Consider the following 18,138-nt stretch of genomic DNA (forward strand, 5'->3'; position numbering starts at 1 on the left):
CCGAAGGATCCGCCGCCGTCGCAACTCCGACCAGCTCGAGGGCAGCGCGCCGCAGCGCGTCGCCGCCGCCGCCGCCGCCGCCGCCGCCGCCGCCGCTGCCGCCGCCGCCGCCGCTGCCGCCGCCGCCGCCTGCCGCGGCGGTGGCGGGGAGGGCGCGCGGGCTGTGTCGCGACGAGGCCTGCTGCGCGGGGCTGATTGCATGCAGCGCCGCCGCCGCGCAATCGAGCACCGCCTCCTGCAGCAGCTGCTGCCCGTCCGAGGCAGACCAAGCGGCGCGCAGCCACCCCGCCACCGCCGCCGCCCGGTCGGCGCAGGCGGAGTCGTCCTCGTCGGCCGCTTCGGCCGCGCGGGGCGGCGAGGCGCGGGAGATGAGCCGCGCGGCGAGGGCGATCAGCCTCCATCGGGACTGGACCTACTCTCGACCGATCTCGACGTGATCTCGCGCCGATCTCTCCGAGAGCGAGCAGGCTCGCGCGAGACTCGCACCTCGCGCGCGCTCAGGGCGAGGCGAAGCACGGGCACCTGCAGGGACGGGAGATGGCGAGAGATGGCGGGGCATGAGAGCACCTTCCGGGACGGCTCCGAGACGCTTCCAGCCACTCAGAGCAGGGGCGGAAGAGCCGAAGCTTAAGGCCAGGGCTGAGAGAGCGTCGGGCGAGGAGCAGCTTGGGTGATCTCGGGTGATCTCGGGTGATCTCGGGTGATCTCGGGTGATCTCGGGTGATCTCGGGTGATCTCGGGTGATCTCGGGTGATCTCGGGTGATCTCGGGTGATCTCGGGTCATCTCGGCACCAGAGTCACTCGCGCGAGACGGCGGAGAGGCGGCGCCGCCGGCGCGCAACTCTCGTCGAGCGGCGGCGTGCGCGGCACGGCGTCGGAGGCCTGATTCAAAGGTGGCGAGGACGTAGGAGTGGCTGGTCCGGAGGGGAGGCGTGCGCCGGGCGGGCGTCGGACGCCTCGATGAGTCTGCGTATCGCGATGGCGGCGGTGAGGGAGACGCCGGGATGCGGGTCCTGCAGCAGCATGCCCAGAAGCGTGTACCAGCCCTCGATGGAGGCCTGCTCGTGCGCGGATGTCCGGACCTAAGGAGTGCGCATGTGGAGGGCTCAGGGAGCGCCCCTCGGCTGCCTGCTCGTGCGCCGCTCTCTTGACCAGCTCCGGAGCAGAGAGGGAGTGCCCCAGCAGCGACGCGGCGCGGCGGCGCAGCAAGTGGGCACTGTCTGGCGGCGCAGCGGAGCAGTGCGTCTGCAGAGCGCTGACGACGGCGCAGAGTGAGTCCGCCTCGGCCGGCCCGTGAACCTGAGATTGACCGAGATTGACCGTAGGGGATGGTGGGTTCGGGTACCGTGGGGGTAGGGGATGGGTGCACCATCGCGAGGGCGGCGTAGCAGCCGTCCAGCCGTAGCACCGCCTCGCAACTTGCCAGCCCCGCAGCAGCAGCCTCGTTGGCCGCGGCGTGCACCGCGGCTTGCACCTGTTGTGACATGAAGGATCAGAACTGATGCTGGCCTTGGTGCACCGCAGTATCGCACCTGTTGTGTCAGATTGACGTCAGAGCTGATGCTGCACCACAAGTGGCCTTGGTTGCACCGCAGCCTTGCACCTGTTGTGTCAGATTGACGTCAGAACTGATGCTACACCACAAGTGGCCTTGGTTGCACCGCAGTCTTGCACCTGTTGTGTCAGATTGACGTCAGAGCTGATGCTGCACCACAACTGGCCTTGGTTGCACCCGCAGTCTTCCACCTGTTGTGTCAGATTGACGTCAGCTGATGCTGCACCACAAGTGGCCTTGGTTGCACCGCTTGCACCGCCGCGCGAGCTGCGGCTTGCTCGGCGAGCGAAGAGACGCACCGCTCGGCGCAGCGGCGCAGACTCGCCCCCTCCCTCGAGGCCGCCTCCTCCCACACCCACGCCTTGGAGCGAACGATGACACGTCACATAAAGAGTTAGTGCCACATCGCCTCTCACACCGCCGACGCCTCCGGGTCGTCCGCGTACTCGAGCAGCTCCGCCTACTCTCGGCCACCTCGCTTGCACCTCGGCTCCCTCTCGGCTGCCTCTCGGCGCCCTCTCAGCGCCCTCTCGACGCCCTCTCGGCTGCCTCTCGGCGCCCTCGCGGCGCCCTCGCGGCTGCCTCTCGGCTGCCTCTCGGCGCCCTCTCGGCTGCCTCTCGGCTGCCTCTCGGCTGCCTCTCGGCTATCTCCCGCCTCGCCGAGCGGAAGCGCGCGCGTCACTAGCGAGTGGACGACCGACGCGAGGCCGGACGAGAGGACGAACGAGCGGACGGCCACCTAAGAACGAGTGCACTGCTGGCGACGCACTTCTTCTTCCCCCTCACGGAGGGAGCGGTCTCGCCGCCTCGCACGCCACGGCCTCCGGCGCCGGCGGGCGGCCGTGTGGCCTGTGCGCGCCCGGCGCCGCCGCAGCGTAGCTAGCGCAGCAGACGACGTTGCGGAGGAGGGTGGTGAGCCGGACGAGGAGCTTCTCGGAGCCGTCGGCGGACCCGGCGGAGAAAGGGCGCGAGCCTAGCTCCGAGGCGGCTACGGCGAGCGCGCGCCCGACGCACGAGGCGAGGGCGAGTGGCTGCACCTGCGGGGACATGGCCATGGACATGGACATGGACATGGACATGGACATGGACATGGACATGGACATGGACATGTCCCGGACGTGTCGTGGGCGCGTCGGGGAAACGTCGCGCGGGTCGGGGACATGTCACGGGCGACGCACGGGGCGAGGGCGAGGGGGGTGGCTCCTCCTGGACCTCGACCAGCGAGAGAGGGGGAGGCATGGGGAGAGAGGGGGAGAGAATCGCACCTCCTGCACCTCCACTAGTGACTTTGCGGCGACCAGGGCAACTTTGAGCAGCGCGTCCGCCGTGAGCAACGCATCCGCCGTGGCGGCAGCGGCGCCGGCGGTCGGCGCCAGCGGACACGCATCAAGAGCGCGGCGCAACGCAAGCTCGGCGGAGGAGGCGGCGGCGGCGAGCTCCACGAAATCACGGACAGAGGCGAGGGCCGCCTTGTGGACGATTGAGACAAACTCATCACAAATGGATGGCCATGCCACCGTCTCTCGCAGGCATCTGGCATCTCGGTTGCATCCACGAGCCTGCGATGCGTGCGCGCGCGCGTACCCATGCAGCAGCAGCTGCCGCTCCGTCTTGATGGCGAGCAGCGCGCACGCCTCTCCGCCGGCGCCGCTGCCCGCGATCGGCTGGTCTGCTGGACCGCCGAGCAGTGGCTGGACGCGTCCGAGCAGCGCGCGGGCATGCGATGTGCGCAGGCTGGCCAGCGGGGCGTGCAGCTGCTCCGACAGCGCGAAGAAGGCCTTGCGGTGCGCGAGCAGCCGGCGCGACGCCTGCAGCTTGACCACGCGGTACAGGGCAGACAGCCCTCGCGCCGCGTCGAGCGGCGCCGGCCGAGTGCACGAGGCGGTGAGGGCGGGGAGCAGCGCGGGCCAGGCGGCGAGGCCCTCCAGCCGGGCGATGGTAGCGGCCGTCAGCACAAGCTGCGACGCCAGCGCGGGCTCGCGCTCGTCGGTGGCGGGCAGCAGCCGGGCTCGAACCTCCGCCTTCTCGGCGTCCGAGATGGCGGGTTCTCCGGACCGGCGCTCGTTCCAGCGGCGGCCGACCGCCGCCTTGAGGCAGAGCACTGCGAGCAGCCGCTCCGCGCCGCCGCATCCCGCAGGAGGACTCTCGTACACGCTGAGCAGCGCCGTCGCGTAGCCCGGCGCCGCCTCCCATGCTGCAAGCGCCGCCTCGTACGGCACGCGCACAGCCGCGTCGGCCGAGAGCGCGCCGCGCAGCGCCTCGAGGAGGTTGTGCTTGTTCACAGCTAGGGATCCGTTCATGTGCAATACACAGGGCGCCCCGCTCGCCTACACGGGGCGCGCCTCTGCTCGGGAGGCACCGGCGCGCACAGCCGAAAAATTAAAAAAATGGCCGCAGCGCTTCTTAGTTCTCCCATCGCGCCAGTCCCGTGCCCAGTGTTGTGCGACGGAGTTTTGTTGTAAGATTCTCCCATCCCTCCCTTGGGTTGTGTGTTTTCTTTCTTTCTTTCTTTCAGCTCCCCGGTCCTGCACGTGAGGTTGATGACCGCACTCCAAGTGCTCCAAGCGCCCTGCCTTGGTTGGCTGTTTATTTCTTTCTTTCTTCCTTAAATTCTTTTTTCAGGGGGCTCGATCGATTTTTTCTTTCCTTGCCTGCTCCGCTCCTGGTGCGCCTCGCTGCCGCACCTTTCGCCTCACACACAGTGATCACCTCGCGCGCGACCGCCGAAGTGAGCGCACGACCACCTCCCTCTCACTCACCCCCCCAACGATGCGCAGCCCGTTCGTTCTGGCCGAGAGCCGGACGGCCACCATCGGTGTTTTTGGCTTCGCCACCGTCCAAAGCGTGCGCACAATGCGCTCGCCGACATCGAGCGAGCACGTCTGTCCGACGAGTGGCTTGCTGTGTGGACGCCTTCTTGTGGCTCTCGCCGAGAGCGTTTTGCGTCCCGGCGGGTGGGAGAATATGTGATAGGAACGAGTGTATCGCTTCGACGGATCGACCGTGCTTGTTATCAAGACCGATATGTGACGCACACAGTGACACATCAGACGACCGCTAGTGGCCGCGGCGAGGATCTCCCCGCCTAAACAACCTCATGAGGACGGGCCGGCGGCGGCGCCAGCGGGAGGGCTCTTGATGTAGAAGAGGGCCACCGGGCAGAGCTGGTTGCTCTCCTTGAGGATCAGCTCGTCGTAGGCGGCCGGCAGCGTCGGGTCGGTGCGCTTGCCGGTGGGGCCCAGCAGGTTGACCGCCTGGTAGCCGACGACTTCGTTGCAGATGAAGTACCGGCTGTCATACCCGGCTGTGACGTTCTCGAAGTAGTTCTCGGGGAGAACACCCTGATCGACCGCCGCCGCGCGCTGCAGGTGGCAATCGCTGTGGAGAAAAGAGCGATGGTCCGGGTTCCGCTCGCTGATGACGGCGCCGTGCTGCGGGTAGTCGCGGTGGCGCGTGCCCACGTACGCGCGGCCGATGTTGGCCAGCTGCATCAGCACGACGTGCTCGCCCTTGGAGTTGGCCGGCCGCGGGCTCTCCTCCGACACGACCCCACCGTCGGCCATCGTCCGAGCGTAGAGGCACCCGTACTCGGCGGTGGGCGTGGTGTAGAGCCCCGCACCGAAAAACATGCCGTTCTGGACGGCGTTGACACCGTTCTTCATGCCCGAGCCGCAGATGGCGGCCGCCGCCTCGTGCGAGCAGCCGTGGAAGGTGGGGATGATGCTCGCCTTCTCGAAGCCCACCAGCTCGCCGTACATCATCTTGCTCTTGAGCACCGAGCGCGCCGCCTCCTTCTCCCCCTCGAACTCGTCCGGGTTCGCCGGATTGTGCATGCCAGGGGCGGTGCCCGTCGTTCGCTGCCGCTCGGTGAGATTCAAGCCGGCCGTGAACGCCATCTCGAGAAGCGGGTTGCGAACCAGCACAATGCGGCTCAGCTGGCTCGCAAACGAGTTGCGGGCCTGCGGGACATGGACAGAGCGGTCGCTCCGCGCCGTCGCGAGCTGGCCGTAACCGCTCTTGCAGAAGAGGTCAAGCAAATGGTCACGAAAGTGCCGCTGAGCGGGCGGCGTGTTGTCAGGCCACGCGGCGTTGTAGAGCTCGAGAGTGCTGTACGTGGCATCGAGCGATGGCGTGAACTTCGAGCGGTCCGAAATGAGCCGCGCGATCGGCGTCAATGCCACTGCCGAGTGCGCGCGCAGCTGCTCACGCGCCGCCCGCCCCGCGTCCTCCCGCGCCGTCCGCACGGCCGCCTCCTGCGCCGCCGCCGCCCGCGCAACCTCCTCCTCCCGCGCCGTCCGCACGGCTTCCTCCTGCGCCGCCGCCGCCCGCGCAGCCTCCTCCTCCCGCGCCGTCCGCACGGCCGCCTCCTGCGCCGCCGCCGCCCGCGCAACCTCCTCCTCCCGCGCCGCCGCAACCTCGGGCGCATGCGCACCGGCGGCTCGCTGCTCCGACTCACGCGCCGCCGTCGCAGCCCCCTCCGCCTTGCCGCGCGCCTGCTCATGAGGGACCGCGTGAGAGGCCGCCCGCGCTAGCCGCCCTCCCTACAGGGCGAGCGCCTCTTCCGCCACGCGCCGCGCCGCCGCCTCCGTGTCGCGCTGCTCCGCCGCCCGGTGCGCCTCAGCCCGGAGAGAGTTCTCGCGCGGGCCCGCAGCCTCCACCTGCGAGCGAGCCTCGACTAGCTGCGACCGAAAGTTACTCACCTCCTCCTCCGCCGCTGCAAGCTGCTGCTCCGCCCGCGCCGCCTCCTCCCGCGCCGTCTGCAGCGCCGTCTCTTGCGCCCGCGCCGCCTCCTCCTCCGCCGCTGCAAGCTGCTGCTCCGCCCGCGCCGCCTCCTCCCGCGCCGTCTGCAGCGCCGTCTCTTGCGCCCGCGCCGCCTCCTCCCGCGCCGTCTGCAGCGCCGCCTCTTGCGCCCGCGCCGCCTCCTCCCGCGCCGTCTGCAGCGCCGCCTCTTGCGCCCGCGCCGCCTCCTCCCGCGCCGTCTGCAGCGCCGCCTCTTGCGCCCGCGCCGCCTCCTCCCGCGCCGTCTGCAGCGCCGTCTCTTGCGCCCGCGCCGCCTCCTCCCGCGCCGTCTGCAGCGCCGTCTCTTGCGCCCGCGCCGCCTCCTCCCGCGCCGTCTGCAGCGCCGTCTCTTGCGCCCGCGCCGCCTCCTCCCGCGCCGTCTGCAGCGCCGCCTCTTGCGCCCGCGCCGCCTCCTCCCGCGCCGTCTGCAGCGCCGCCTCTTGCGCCCGCGCCGCCTCCTCCCGCGCCGTCTGCAGCGCCGTCTCTTGCGCCCGCGCCGCCTCCTCCCGCGCCGTCTGCAGCGCCGCCTCTTGCGGCTCCTCCCGCGCCTGCGCCGCCTCCTGCGGCGCCTCCTGCGGCGCCTCCTGCGGCGCCTCCTCCCGCGCCTCCTCCCGCGCCGCAGCCGCCTGGTCGGCGCACTCGAGCGACGGAGCGCCGACCCAGCCGCCAGCGCCGCTACACTCTTCCCAGACCACGCTCGACTCGTGCGGGAGCGCGGAGGAGGAGTCGCGCAGCTTCAGGTAGCCAATGTGGTTCACTCCCACGTTCTTGCTCTGCTGCACCACCCAGCTGCCGCCCGGGATGGTTGCGATCCAGCGGTCAGCGGCCGTGTGCTTCCAGACCGGCCGCCCGTGCAGCAGCCGCCCCTCGACGAGCGAGTACGCGCCGAGGCACGACCTCTGGTGCGCCAGCAAGCCCGAGAGGACGAGCCGCCGGGGGGCTCTGCTGAGCAGCGCCTGCTCTGCCGCCGCCTGCCCCGCCGCCGCCCGCTCCGCCACCGCCCGCTCCGCCGCCGCCACCTCCAGCTTCTGTCGCTTTGCGCGCTCTGCCTGCTCCGTCGCCGTCGCCTGCGCTGGGGGCCGCTTCGGCACGCTGCAGCGGCCGCCGAGGCCGCCGTGCTTGTAGCCGCGCGTGCACAAAGGGTTGTGCTCGCACTGGGATGTGCAACCGCTGGACCCGGCAATGGGCGGCTGCTGCCCCTCCGGTGGCGGAGAGGCTGGCTCTGGGCTCGCCCGGGCCGGCGGCGGCCGCGGCGGGCCCTCTTCCTCAGGCAGCGTGTACACCTCGAGAAGCGAATTGATGCGACCCACGCCGATGCCGTTGGCGCAATTGCCGATCGCAACCTCCTTCTGCTCAGCGGTCTTGTGCACAGAATGCCACTCTTTCGACTTGACGAGTCGTAGTAGCGACTGTACCGATGGCAAGCCCCACCCGCAGCGCGCTGCGGACGAGGCCCCCGGCGCAAAGATGGGCGAGCGCTCGCAGAGGACGAGGCGGTCAGCGCTGCTGCCGCCGCCGCCGCCGCCGCCGCCGCCGCCGCCGCCGCCGCCGCCGCCGCCGCCGCCGCCGCCGCCGCCGCCGCGGCTCGCGAGCAGCTGGATCCCCTCCTTCAGCTCGTGCTCCTCGAGGTCCTCGTGCTCGCCATCGTCGTGCTCGATTCTCCACAGCGCGGGTTCGTCCGCCGCCTAGCGTGTGACATGAAAGCGATGAGGGACATGGTTCCCGCATGTTTATGGCGCGGCGCAGACGTCTCGCCTCCCCAGGCGGCATATACTTCCAAACCACGGCGTGGACGTCGCGGTCCACGCCGTCGAAGCGCCGCAGCAGCAGCTTGCCGATGTGAGGTCCCTTCGTCCGCCAGTCCCCGCTGCTGCTCCCGCCGCCGCCGCCGCCGCCGCCGCCGCCGCCGCCGCCGCCGCCGCCGCCGCCTGCCGTGCCTCCCCCCCCGCGGAGGGCCGGCGACAGCGTGCCGGTCACGAATTCCTCCGTGAAGGGGTCGAAGTAAAGCACCCCGCTGGGCGGGCCGCCGCGTGGCTTGGCCGTGGCAGACTTGACGTGGGCGATCTCCCAAGGCACCTTTGTGCCCTTGAACGCCGCGCCTTCGTCCCAAGCTTTCCGGATTGACTTGGGGTGCACCCAAATCGGCCGCACGTCTTGAGCAGCAAGGTCGCGCACGATGCGCTCTGGCAATGCGAAGCGGAAGGTGCGCTGTTCGGGCGGCCCCGTAATGGAGGTGGCCAGCGTCACCGTGATAGAGCCGCCCGCCCCCGCCGCTCCCTGCACCTTGGCGCAGTACCAGCCCTCCCGGAGCCGCACGTGCGCCAAGTCGCCCTCCTGCAGCCGAGAGGCGAAACCCTCCGGAGAGGGCGGGGGCTCTGCGACGAGGACGCCACCCTCGACCGAGTAGGGAAGCTTTTGCTGCTGAGCGAGCGACGCCCACGGCTCGTGCAGGTACTTAATGCGGATGTCGGGGCCGTCCACGCTCTCGACCTTCACGTCCAGCGTGTCGGGGAGAGGGAGCTCGAGGGAGACCTCGATGTCGGACTTCACCGTGTCCGTGATGTAAAGCCCCGTGACGTCGAGCTCGAGCTGCTGACTGGCCTGGATGGCGTACTTGGCGGGTGGGGGCGCGCTCCCGGCGGGGCGCCGCACCACCTTCGGCTTCACGATGGGCAAGTCCGCCGCGAGGGGCGGGGTGAAGCTGGCTTCGAGCCCCCGGTCCGCCGTCAGCTTGTCGTAGAGGTCGGCGCGCGCCCCCCCATCGGGCACGTTGTTGATCATGTCAAGCAGGCGCTGCCGCACGTTGCCGTAGGTCGCTGGCGGCACATCGGCCCTGAGCTCTTTCTTGAGCGCTGCGAGTTCATCGGCCGCGTGAGAGCGAAGTAGCCCGCCCTGCGAGGCCTCCAACCCCTCGATGAGTTGGCGCACCTGGTGGGGCGTCACCGACATCGGGCTGTGCCCAGCCGCGCGTTTTGGCTCCCGCCCGCCTCCGCTAGGTTGACGTCCTTGCCCGCGAAAAGAAAGCCAATTGGATCTCGGGGAGGGCCCGGGCGCAGGTTCGACAAAAAGGGCCCCTCCGCGAGGGCCTATGCGCGCTCGCGCTCAGTGCTCCAGCTTTGCAGGAAGAGGCGCCGCAATCGGCGCGGCCCGTTCCCCGGGCTGTGTGGGCATCTGCCGGCGTCGGTCACCGGCCGAGAGGCGCCGCGGGTGAGGCGGCGCGGCTGCATTTCGAACGCGCCACACTGACCCCGTCGAGAGGCGGCGGCCAGCACCGCTCTTCGGCCGCCACAACCAAGCTGGTCGGCATCTTAGTTGAGGCATGCATCAAGCTGCATGAGTGCATCGGCTGCGGACTCAACAGGTCGATCAGGCCGCTGCTGGATCTCACAGACGGCGTGCTGCTGGGGGCGGGCCCGAGACGGCTGGAATAGAGCCGAGTGAAGTGGCGAGCCAGAGGCTGCCTGGGTCGTCAAGTGGTGGTCCATGGCCACTCTGAGCAGGGCTGTGCTTTGGTGGGGCTGTGCTTGATCATGTGTGAAGTAGGAGTCCGTTGCCGGCGCTGCCTGAGGGTAAAACAGGCGTGAAATAGCCTCGTGTGGGGTGTTATGCGCCGGTGTGAGCTTGGGGACCCGATATAAGCGCGGCTCGGGACAGCTCGGGCCTGCTACTGATGGGCCTGGGCCAGGATAGCGGCAGGGAAGGCGAGGTGGTGAGCTGACATTCTGGGGAGTCCGCGTGTGACCTTGTCGCGAGGCACGTGCCAAAAAGCGTTGTTTGCGGCTATTGCTCAAAACTTCGGGAGACAAGGCCTACATATTATGACTGCACCCATTGCCCTGGTGCATGAGGGCAGCGGGACGAGACATATCACGGTCGATGGCGCCGATAACGACCTCCGGAAAGCCCTCACAATCGCTCGGCAAGGGGTCCACCGGGACAGTCTCGAGGCCTCTTCGTGGCATCACGAGCCGGTGTGAGCTTGAAGGCCCGATATAAGTGCGGTCTGGGACAGCTTGGGCCTGCTACTGATGGGCCTGGGCCAGGAGGGCGGCAGGGAAGGCGAGGGGGAGTGCCGCGGCGAGGCCTCCGGCTGTTTGCGGCGGGCGGCTTGCTGCTCGCGGCGATGGCGAAAAACTCGTCTCGCCACACGCCAAGGGCTTATGCTCTGGCGAGACGTGAGGCGCATGCGCCCAGGAGGGGAGGGGGCATGTGTAACGACACTGCTAGAGATGCCTTTCGGGGCCCAGAGATAAAACTTCTGTGATGCCATGCGTGACCTAGTAGTGTCCCCAGCTATGGGCGTGTCCACGTTGGAGCCAGGTGTGGTGTGGGCGCGAGAATAGCTCCGCCGTTCATGGAGGCAACCGATGCGAGTCGACTGGTGTGTGTCGTCGTGGTTTCGTATCAAGAATACTCACTCACCGTCACCGGCCCGGAGGCTGGGTACCCTCTAGACAAGGGGGAGGAGGTCGGTGCGCCTTCTTTTCAATTTTAGAGTGCGACGGTGTATCATTCACTTTATGCCACCGTCGCACAACTGCATTGGGTCTCGAGAGTTCGAATCCCGCAGTTCGACTCGCAAAAAACCCAGACGGGCGTTGTCACTGGTTCGAAACCCACCTTAGAGCGTTCACCTGCTATCCGCCGGTACCCAAACCGGATGCATCTCCGCACGACCCAGGAATGCAGTTTTGCGACGGTGTATCATTCAGATTCACTTTATGCCACCGTTGCATATCCGGATAAAGTATGCAACGACGGTGGCATCGAAAGTGAATGATACACCGTCGCATAGAGAATTCTTTTTGAGAGATTTTTTGCCTACAAGTTCAATCAGAGAAGCTGAGGTACGCCCTTCTCACAGCCCCGGCGCCCACGCCTCGATCTTCTTGGGCAGCAGCTGGTTCGACAGGTCCTCTCCGTGGCCTAGACAGCCGCGTTCGCCCCTACCCCAGGCCAGCTCCAGGCGGCGCCGTCGGCAGTGAGGGCGAAGCTGTGGCCGCTTCCCGCCGACACAGCGACGACGCGCTGGCCCGCCAAGGCCTCGACCTTCTTGGGCAGCAGCTGGCGCTGCTCGTCGCCGTGGCCCAGCTTGCCATCCCTCCCATCGCCCCAGCTCCAGACGGCGCCATCGGTGGTGAGGGCGAGGCTGTGAGCCCCTCCAGCCGAGACAGCGACGACGCGCCGCCCCGCCAAGGCCTCGATCTTCTTGGGCAGCAGCTGGTGCTGCCGGTCGCCGTGGCCGAGCTCGCCAAAGAGTCCACCGCCCCAGCTCCAGACGGCGCCATCGGTGGTGATGGCGAGGTTGTGAGCCCCTCCAGCCGACACAGCGACGACGCGCTGGCCTGCAAAGGCCTCGACCTTCGCCGGCAGCAGCTGGTTCTGCTCGTCGCCGTGGCCCAGCGCGCCCACGTCTCCATCGCCCCAGCTCCAGACGGCACCGCCGGCGGTGAGGGCGACGCTGTGGCCATTTCCAGCTGACACGCTCACGGCGCGCTCGTCACCCAGCGTCGACGGGAGGCGGGTCGGCGTGTTGAGCTGCGTCACGCCCTCGCCGTGGCCAAGCAGCCCGGGGATTGGATTGTAGTCCGGCGAAGAGCCGCACGACGACAGCCGCCCCTCGCCGTCGATGAAAAGGCTGTGCGATATGCCTGCTGCCGCCCTCGCCGGCGGGTTGGACTCGCGCAGCAGCGCCGAATAGCACAGCCACCGCACGGCGCAGTTCTCGTCTTCGGGCTGCGCCGGCAGCTCGTAGCCGCGCTCTTGCGCCCACAAGCGGATGCCTTGCTTCGCGAGTGAGGCGTGAAAGAGCAGCGAGACGGCCGCGACGAGCGATGTCGACGGGGCTGTCGCAGCGAGAGAGGACGCGCTCGAGGAGCTCCCTGGGGAGGTCGAGGAGCCGGGCGGGCGGCGGCGCGTCTGGCGAGGGCGCGGCGGCGGCGGCGGTGGCGAGGCGGCGCGAGCGGCGGCGCGGCGGGGTGGACATCGCGCGAAGAAGAATGGCGGGCGCCGCGGACCAGTTCCGCGAGCGCTCGTCAGGGGGTGGTGTGCGGTTCTTGCCGTAGTGTGTGTGTGTGTACTCACACACACACACTTGCCGTAGTTCCTCTTCGGTCGCCTAGCCCCGGCGCCGTCTGGCGGACGCCTGCGTGTCACGAGTGCGAGCCGCTCGCGGTTCGTACGCCCGCTTGCGGGTTCGAGTGGCGGGCTATCCCGCTTGCGGGATGGCTTAGCGGGTTCGACCCGTCACACATTGGCTGCCGGGGTGTGCCGAGGGGGGGCTGGGTGGGCGGTAAGCCGTCATTGCCCGGCGCTGCTTGCAGCGCTCTGGGTGGTAGACTGGTAGTGGCGGCGCTCCAAGAGTGGTGCTCTTGGGAAGAGGTTCCTCCTTTCCGCTCCCCCCCCGCAAGGCGCGAGACACACACACAAGAAATTGTTTTGCAGAAATCTCCCCGGGAGATTGCAAAATCGCGATCTGGGGGTCCCCTGACACTCAGAATGAACCCACCCAGTGTCAACCATGATGAAACCAAATTAAAACCGATTGAGGACCCAATTTGTCAAATTGGTGACCAACATTGCATGACCACTCGTGAGTGAGTGGTCGTTTGAGCGCAGAGGCTCAGAGCCGGAGGGTGGCTGGCTCTATGTAGGACTGTAAAGGATCAAAGCACTGCTTCACGCAAACGCTCGCAAGGGACGTAGGACCGTGACAAGATTGAGCACAAGGAAGCTCGAGAGTCGAGTATTGACATTGGGGGCACGGCGCGGGATGCGCCGTGCTAGTAGCGTGTGTGAAGGGTAGCACAGGCGTCCGAATTCAGACGCCCCCCCCAGGACCGATGCTGAAGGCGTCGGGGATGTACCGTAGATCGCGACGCCTGTGCGGGCAAGGCCGAAGGCGGCACGAGGAGGGAGTAGTTGACATTCGAGAGTCGCCCTTGACGGAGGCGAGGCGCGGGGAGTAGTTGACGGATCGCTCGAGTAGTTGACGGATCGCTCGGCTACGGCGGAGGCGGCAGAGCTCGGAGTCGAGGTTGGCGCAGGCGTCTCGAGCACTGGCGAGAAGAGCGCCGGCCGTGCGAGGCGAGGCATCACGCTCGAAGACGAAGGCGAGACTTGAGTCCTCGACGGTAGAGCCGACGGCGACGGCGCTGGTGGCAGAGGCGCTGGCCGAGAGCTCGGCTCCGGCGGAGGCGGCAGAGCACGTCCGCTCGGAGTCGAGGTTGGCGCAGGCGTCTCGAGCACTGGCGAGATGAGCGCCGGCCGTGCGAGGCGAGGCATCACGCTCGAAGACGAAGGCAAGACTTGAGTCCTCGACGGTAGAGCCGACGGCGACGGCGCTGGTGGCAGAGGCGCTGGCCGAGAGCTCGGCTCCGGCGGAGGCGGCAGAGCACGTCCGCTCGGAGTCGAGGTTGGCGCAGGCGTCTCGAGCACTGGCGAGAAGAGCGCCGGCCGTGCGAGGCGAGGCATCACGCACGAAGACGAAGGTCTTGACGGAGGCGATGCCTTGCTCGACGGTACGGCCGACGGCGATGGCGCTGGCGGCAGAGGCGCTGGCCGATCGCTCGGCTACGGCGGAGGCTGCGGCAGGGCACGTCCGGTCGCAGTTGAGGGCGGCGCAGGCGTCTCGCGCGCTGGCCCGAGGGGCGCCGGCCGTGCGAGGCGCGGCATCACGCTCGAAGACGAAGGTCTTGTCGGAGGCGATGCCTTGCTCGACGGTACGGCCGACGGCGATGGCACTGGCGGCAGAGGCACTGGCCGATCGCTCGGCTACGGCGGAGGCTGCGGCAGGGCGCGTCCGGTCGTAGTCGAGGGCGGCGCAGGCGTCTCGCGCGCCGGCCAGGAGAGCGCCGGCCGTGCGAGCCGAGTCATCGCACTTGACAGAGGCGATGCCTTGCTCGACGGTAGCGACGGCGACGGCGCTGATGTTGCAAATTCTAAAAAGGTTCCACCAGAGCTTGCGTGTGGCGGCGGCGGCTGGCGCCTTGGCTGGGGCGGCTGTGACTGGCGCCTCGGCCTCCGTTGGGGCAGAGGCCTCAGCTGGTTGGTTGGCCTTGTGGGCGGCGGCCTCGGCTGTCGCCTCGGCTCCCTGGGTAGTGGCCTCGGCTGTCGCCTCGTCCTCTTGTATGGCAGCCTCGGCTGGTGCCTCGGCAGCCGGGTCGGGGGCTGCGCCCCCTTCCCCCGGGCCCCCCCACGGCCGTCGCCCCGGATGAGAGGTCTGACAGGAGGCGTCGGCGTCGGCCTGCAGCCGATGGCAGTAGTGAAGGAGGCAAGGGGCAGCTGACGGCAACGGAGCTGGGCGGCGACCGGTAGACTCGACCGAAGCAACCCCCCCAACACGAGATGGCCCGCATCGTCGGCACCCTCGTTTGGGACTGGGGCAGGGTGGGTGATTTGAAGTTGAAGTTGAGCTGCGCCGGGTCTCGGCGCCGGCGATGATGTTGTTGATGGACGGACCTGTGAGGACGGCTGTAAACCATCCATCGGGCTGCCTTCCGGGAGCGCCTGGCGGCCTTCCTGGAGGCTGTGCTGATGCAGAGGAGCTGGTGAGCGCAAAATGGCAGGCGCCGTTGATGGAGATCATGTCTGGAAGCGGCTCTGCGGGGACTGGCACTGGTGTTGGTCCAGAAACAGCGACGGCGAGGGTGACGGTGAGCAGGATGGTGAAAACGCAGTAGACTCCGGAGCCGAAGGCGATGCGAGTCTTGGCGCGAGCCACGCAGGCCGCAGAGAGAGCGCAAGCGGCGGTGAACCGCTCGCGAGCGCACACAACGAGCCGGCGGGCGGCAGTGAGAAAGTAGTGGACAAAGTCGACGGTGACGACAAAGATGGAGGTGGCGATGGAGAGGGCGAGCTGGATGATGGGCGGCGCTGAGCCGAAGATGGCGCGGGCGCAGGGGCGCAGGCCGGAGACGGCGCAGGCGCGAGGGCGCAGGCCGAGGTTGTCGTCGAGAGTGACGGGATCGCCAGAGTAGTCGGTGATCAGATAGGTCATTTTTTCGCTGCTGGGCGTGGCGGAGATGTCCGCCATAACCTCGGGGGTGGAGTGCACCTCACCGTAAGGTACCACGTTTGAGCGCAGAGGCTCAGAGCCGGAGGGTGGCTGGCTCTATGTAGGACTGTAAAGGGTCAAAGCACTGCTTCACGCAAACGCTCGCAAGGGACGTAGGACCGTGACAAGATTGAGCACAAGGAAGCTGAGAGTCGAGTATTGACATTGGGGGCACGGCGCGGGATGCGCCGTGCTAGTAGCGTGTGTGAAGGGTAGCACAGGCGTCCGAATTCAGACGGTGGTCACACACACACACACATGACCACTCGGCAAAAATGTTGTCGGATGTGTCGTGAGATTCAGTGTGCGTTTTTTGGCAATTCCACTGCAATTGTAAATTGGTATGTACAAACAACATGTAAGATGCTCGCCACGATTGGACGAGGCGGCGTGGTTTCTTAATGCTACGTTTTCTTAATGCCCGCAACCCACTGTAGTAGTGCCCCAGTGCGCGCCAGTCAGTCAGTCCCGTGCCCAGTGTCGTGCGAGGGAGCTGTGTTGCCTCCTCCCCCGCCACCGCCCGCACCACTCCCCCGAGCGAGGTGTAATTCTCTCTCTCTGACTGTGGACATGAGCCGGACCGCCACACAGAGGAACGTTTTCTCGCGGCCGTCCCAACTGCCGCCCCAATTTTGGCTTTTGGGCTCTGACTTGCAATCTTCGGCCCCTTGCTCTTCGATCAGGACGTCCACCTCTCGATGCTACTCGCGATGTGGGCGACAGGCGCAGTTGCGGCTGAGGCGCAGCACGCCAACCGGCGCCAACTTGTAGGCAGGGGTCATTGCTTAGAAGCGGACGTCTACGGTCCCCAGATGACGGTGTGGGATCAGGTGCAGTACTTTACAAATCCCGACTTTGCGACTGCTCTGGTGAACACAGTGTACTGCGCACGGGCCGTCGCGCTTGCCGGGCTGGACTCGGTTCTGAACTCCGCGTCCCAAAACTACACGATCTTCTGTCCGTTGGATGCCGCGTTCCTTGATCTCGAGCAGACCGACAAGGCCCAATTTGACGCTCTGCTCAGCGACCCTACTGAGGCGCTCCGCATCATGAGCTTCCACGTTATTGATCATCTGGTCTTGTCGTCGTCGTTCCGGCATGGGGACGACGACTATATGTTTACGGACAACGTCATCACGACCCACCTCGGCCCCGATGTTACGGTCCGCGGGTCCAGGACGGGACCATTCACACCGTCGATGGCGCCGATGATGACCTCCGGAATGCCCTCGCAATCGCCTCGGATTGGGTCCACCGGGGACACTCTCGGGTCCTCTCCGTGGCATCACGAGCTTTTGCCGTCATTACCCGAGGATCTTTTTCTTGTTGCACTTTGGCTCTTTTGTGTTTAAATTCTTTTCCTAGTGTCGGCCGCCGCACGCGTTGCGAATGCTCAAGCTTTTGATCGAAGTCCCCTCCTTCTCCGACGAGGGCGGGCACACGCGCTACAAGGTGGCCACCGCCGCCGCCACCGAGGGAGCTGCGCCGACCGTCGCCTTTCGCCGCTTCTCCGAGTTTGAGAAGCTGCACGCTGCGCTCGGCATCGCGGTGCCTCTCCCGCCAAGCCGCCACCTCACCGCGTCGCCCAACTGCACCGCAACGCCTCGCCACGCAACACCGCCGCGCCGCAAGCGCGACAGACCACCGCCTCACCACCTTTGCACGACATCGCCGTCCTCCGCGCAGGTGCCCTTCCCGGTGGCAAAGACGTACGGCATCAAGGGCGCGAGCGACGCGACCAAGCGGGAGCGGCGGCACAAGCTGCAGGAGTACCTGCGCCAGACCGCCGCAGCCTTCCCTGCCGACAACCCGCCGCAGGCCCTCCTCACCTTTCTGGGCTTCAAGCAGCCGACTGGAGCCGCGCGTTGCGCGTCAACCGGCGGCGCGGCGGCCGCAGCGGCGAGTGAGGAGGAGTGTCCCAGAAGCTGAATGCGTAGTCTTGTATTGCAAGTAGCGCTCAAGAGGACACGTGGTCGGCCGTATTCGACCGAACTCCAGCGGAGCTCCCTCTACTCGTACCCCTCGTGTCCACGCGGTGCTCGGAATACCTTGCACGCTCTCGCACTCCCGCGCTGACCCCGGCGTGTTCATGACGCAGCAGGAGTGCACCGAGCGGCGCGACTCGGATGGGTACATCCTCAGCGGCGCCGGCCTCGCTCAGTTTGCCGCTGCGGTGCCGACGGAGCCGCACGAGGCCCTCCGGACGTATTCATTTCCACACACACACACACACACACACACACACACACACACGCGCACACACACACACACACACACACACACACACACACACACACACACACACACACACACACACACAGCATCTCTCGCAGTTTTTGGCGGGGTTTGCAGGCGAGACCCGAGACTTTTTGCAACTATAGTCCACATAGCCTCTACTGTGAGGAGCGGCGCACGTCGAGCTCGATGACTCGGGTCAGACTACACGGAATAAAAAACGCGCGTGCTCGCCGCTCTCGCGGGAGTGGCACAGGCGGCTCCCGAGTGTGCCTGTGTCAATGCCAGTGCGCACCAGTCGCGTTGCACCGAAATTCTTTCGTCGAACATTCCTCTGCAGGTCGGCGTGGGCCTCGCAGGCGGCGCTGAGGTGGCCGTGCAGCTCCTGTCGGAGCACCTGCGGCGCAACCCGGGCCACGCCGTCGCTTCGGACGACAAGCGGAATGGTTTTAACTCCATCTCGCGCGAGGCCATCTTTGCCGGTCTGCGCCGCTGGTACCCCGAGCTCATCCC

General features: G+C 67.4%; 4 protein-coding genes across 4 annotated transcripts; 1 reads left to right on the plus strand and 3 right to left on the minus strand.

Moving 5' to 3' along the window:
- Positions 1–1,404: 1,404 nt before the first annotated feature.
- EMIHUDRAFT_360687 (hypothetical protein) lies at positions 1,405–3,922 on the minus strand (the record flags this gene model as incomplete). The annotated part of the gene is made up of 6 exons (XM_005793375.1): positions 2,822–3,922; positions 2,363–2,593; positions 2,212–2,295; positions 1,984–2,016; positions 1,813–1,917; positions 1,405–1,475 (listed from the first exon to the last, which is right to left on the minus strand). A coding segment is annotated over exon 1 (806 nt), but the record flags the coding sequence as incomplete, so codon positions are not given.
- A 629-nt stretch (positions 3,923–4,551) lies between these two features.
- Positions 4,552–9,311, minus strand: EMIHUDRAFT_454077 (hypothetical protein). Its single transcript, XM_005793376.1, has 6 exons — positions 8,313–9,311; positions 7,619–7,696; positions 6,995–7,234; positions 6,125–6,214; positions 5,972–6,049; positions 4,552–5,755 (listed from the first exon to the last, which is right to left on the minus strand). The coding sequence occupies exons 1-6, from the start codon at positions 9,282–9,284 to the stop codon at positions 4,652–4,654; spliced, it is 2,562 nt and encodes an 853-aa protein (XP_005793433.1). The 5' UTR covers positions 9,285–9,311; the 3' UTR covers positions 4,552–4,651.
- Positions 9,312–9,643: 332 nt separating this feature from the next.
- Positions 9,644–15,333, minus strand: EMIHUDRAFT_222037 (hypothetical protein; the record flags this gene model as incomplete). The annotated part of the gene is made up of 7 exons (XM_005793377.1): positions 9,644–9,681; positions 9,965–10,011; positions 10,164–10,284; positions 10,754–10,785; positions 11,054–11,156; positions 13,455–14,513; positions 14,796–15,333. 7 exons carry the CDS (start codon positions 15,331–15,333, stop codon positions 9,644–9,646), a joined length of 1,938 nt encoding a protein of 645 aa, XP_005793434.1.
- Positions 15,334–15,665: 332 nt separating this feature from the next.
- EMIHUDRAFT_222038 (hypothetical protein) lies at positions 15,666–17,319 on the plus strand (the record flags this gene model as incomplete). The annotated part of the gene is made up of 4 exons (XM_005793378.1): positions 15,666–15,677; positions 16,074–16,553; positions 16,822–16,938; positions 17,077–17,319. The coding sequence occupies 4 exons, from the start codon at positions 15,666–15,668 to the stop codon at positions 17,317–17,319; spliced, it is 852 nt and encodes a 283-aa protein (XP_005793435.1).
- Between the last annotated feature and the right edge of the window lie 819 nt (positions 17,320–18,138).

This window comes from Emiliania huxleyi, assembly GCF_000372725.1.
Source record: "Emiliania huxleyi CCMP1516 unplaced genomic scaffold EMIHUscaffold_101, whole genome shotgun sequence".
NCBI classification, from domain to species: Eukaryota; Haptophyta; order Isochrysidales; family Noelaerhabdaceae; genus Emiliania; species Emiliania huxleyi.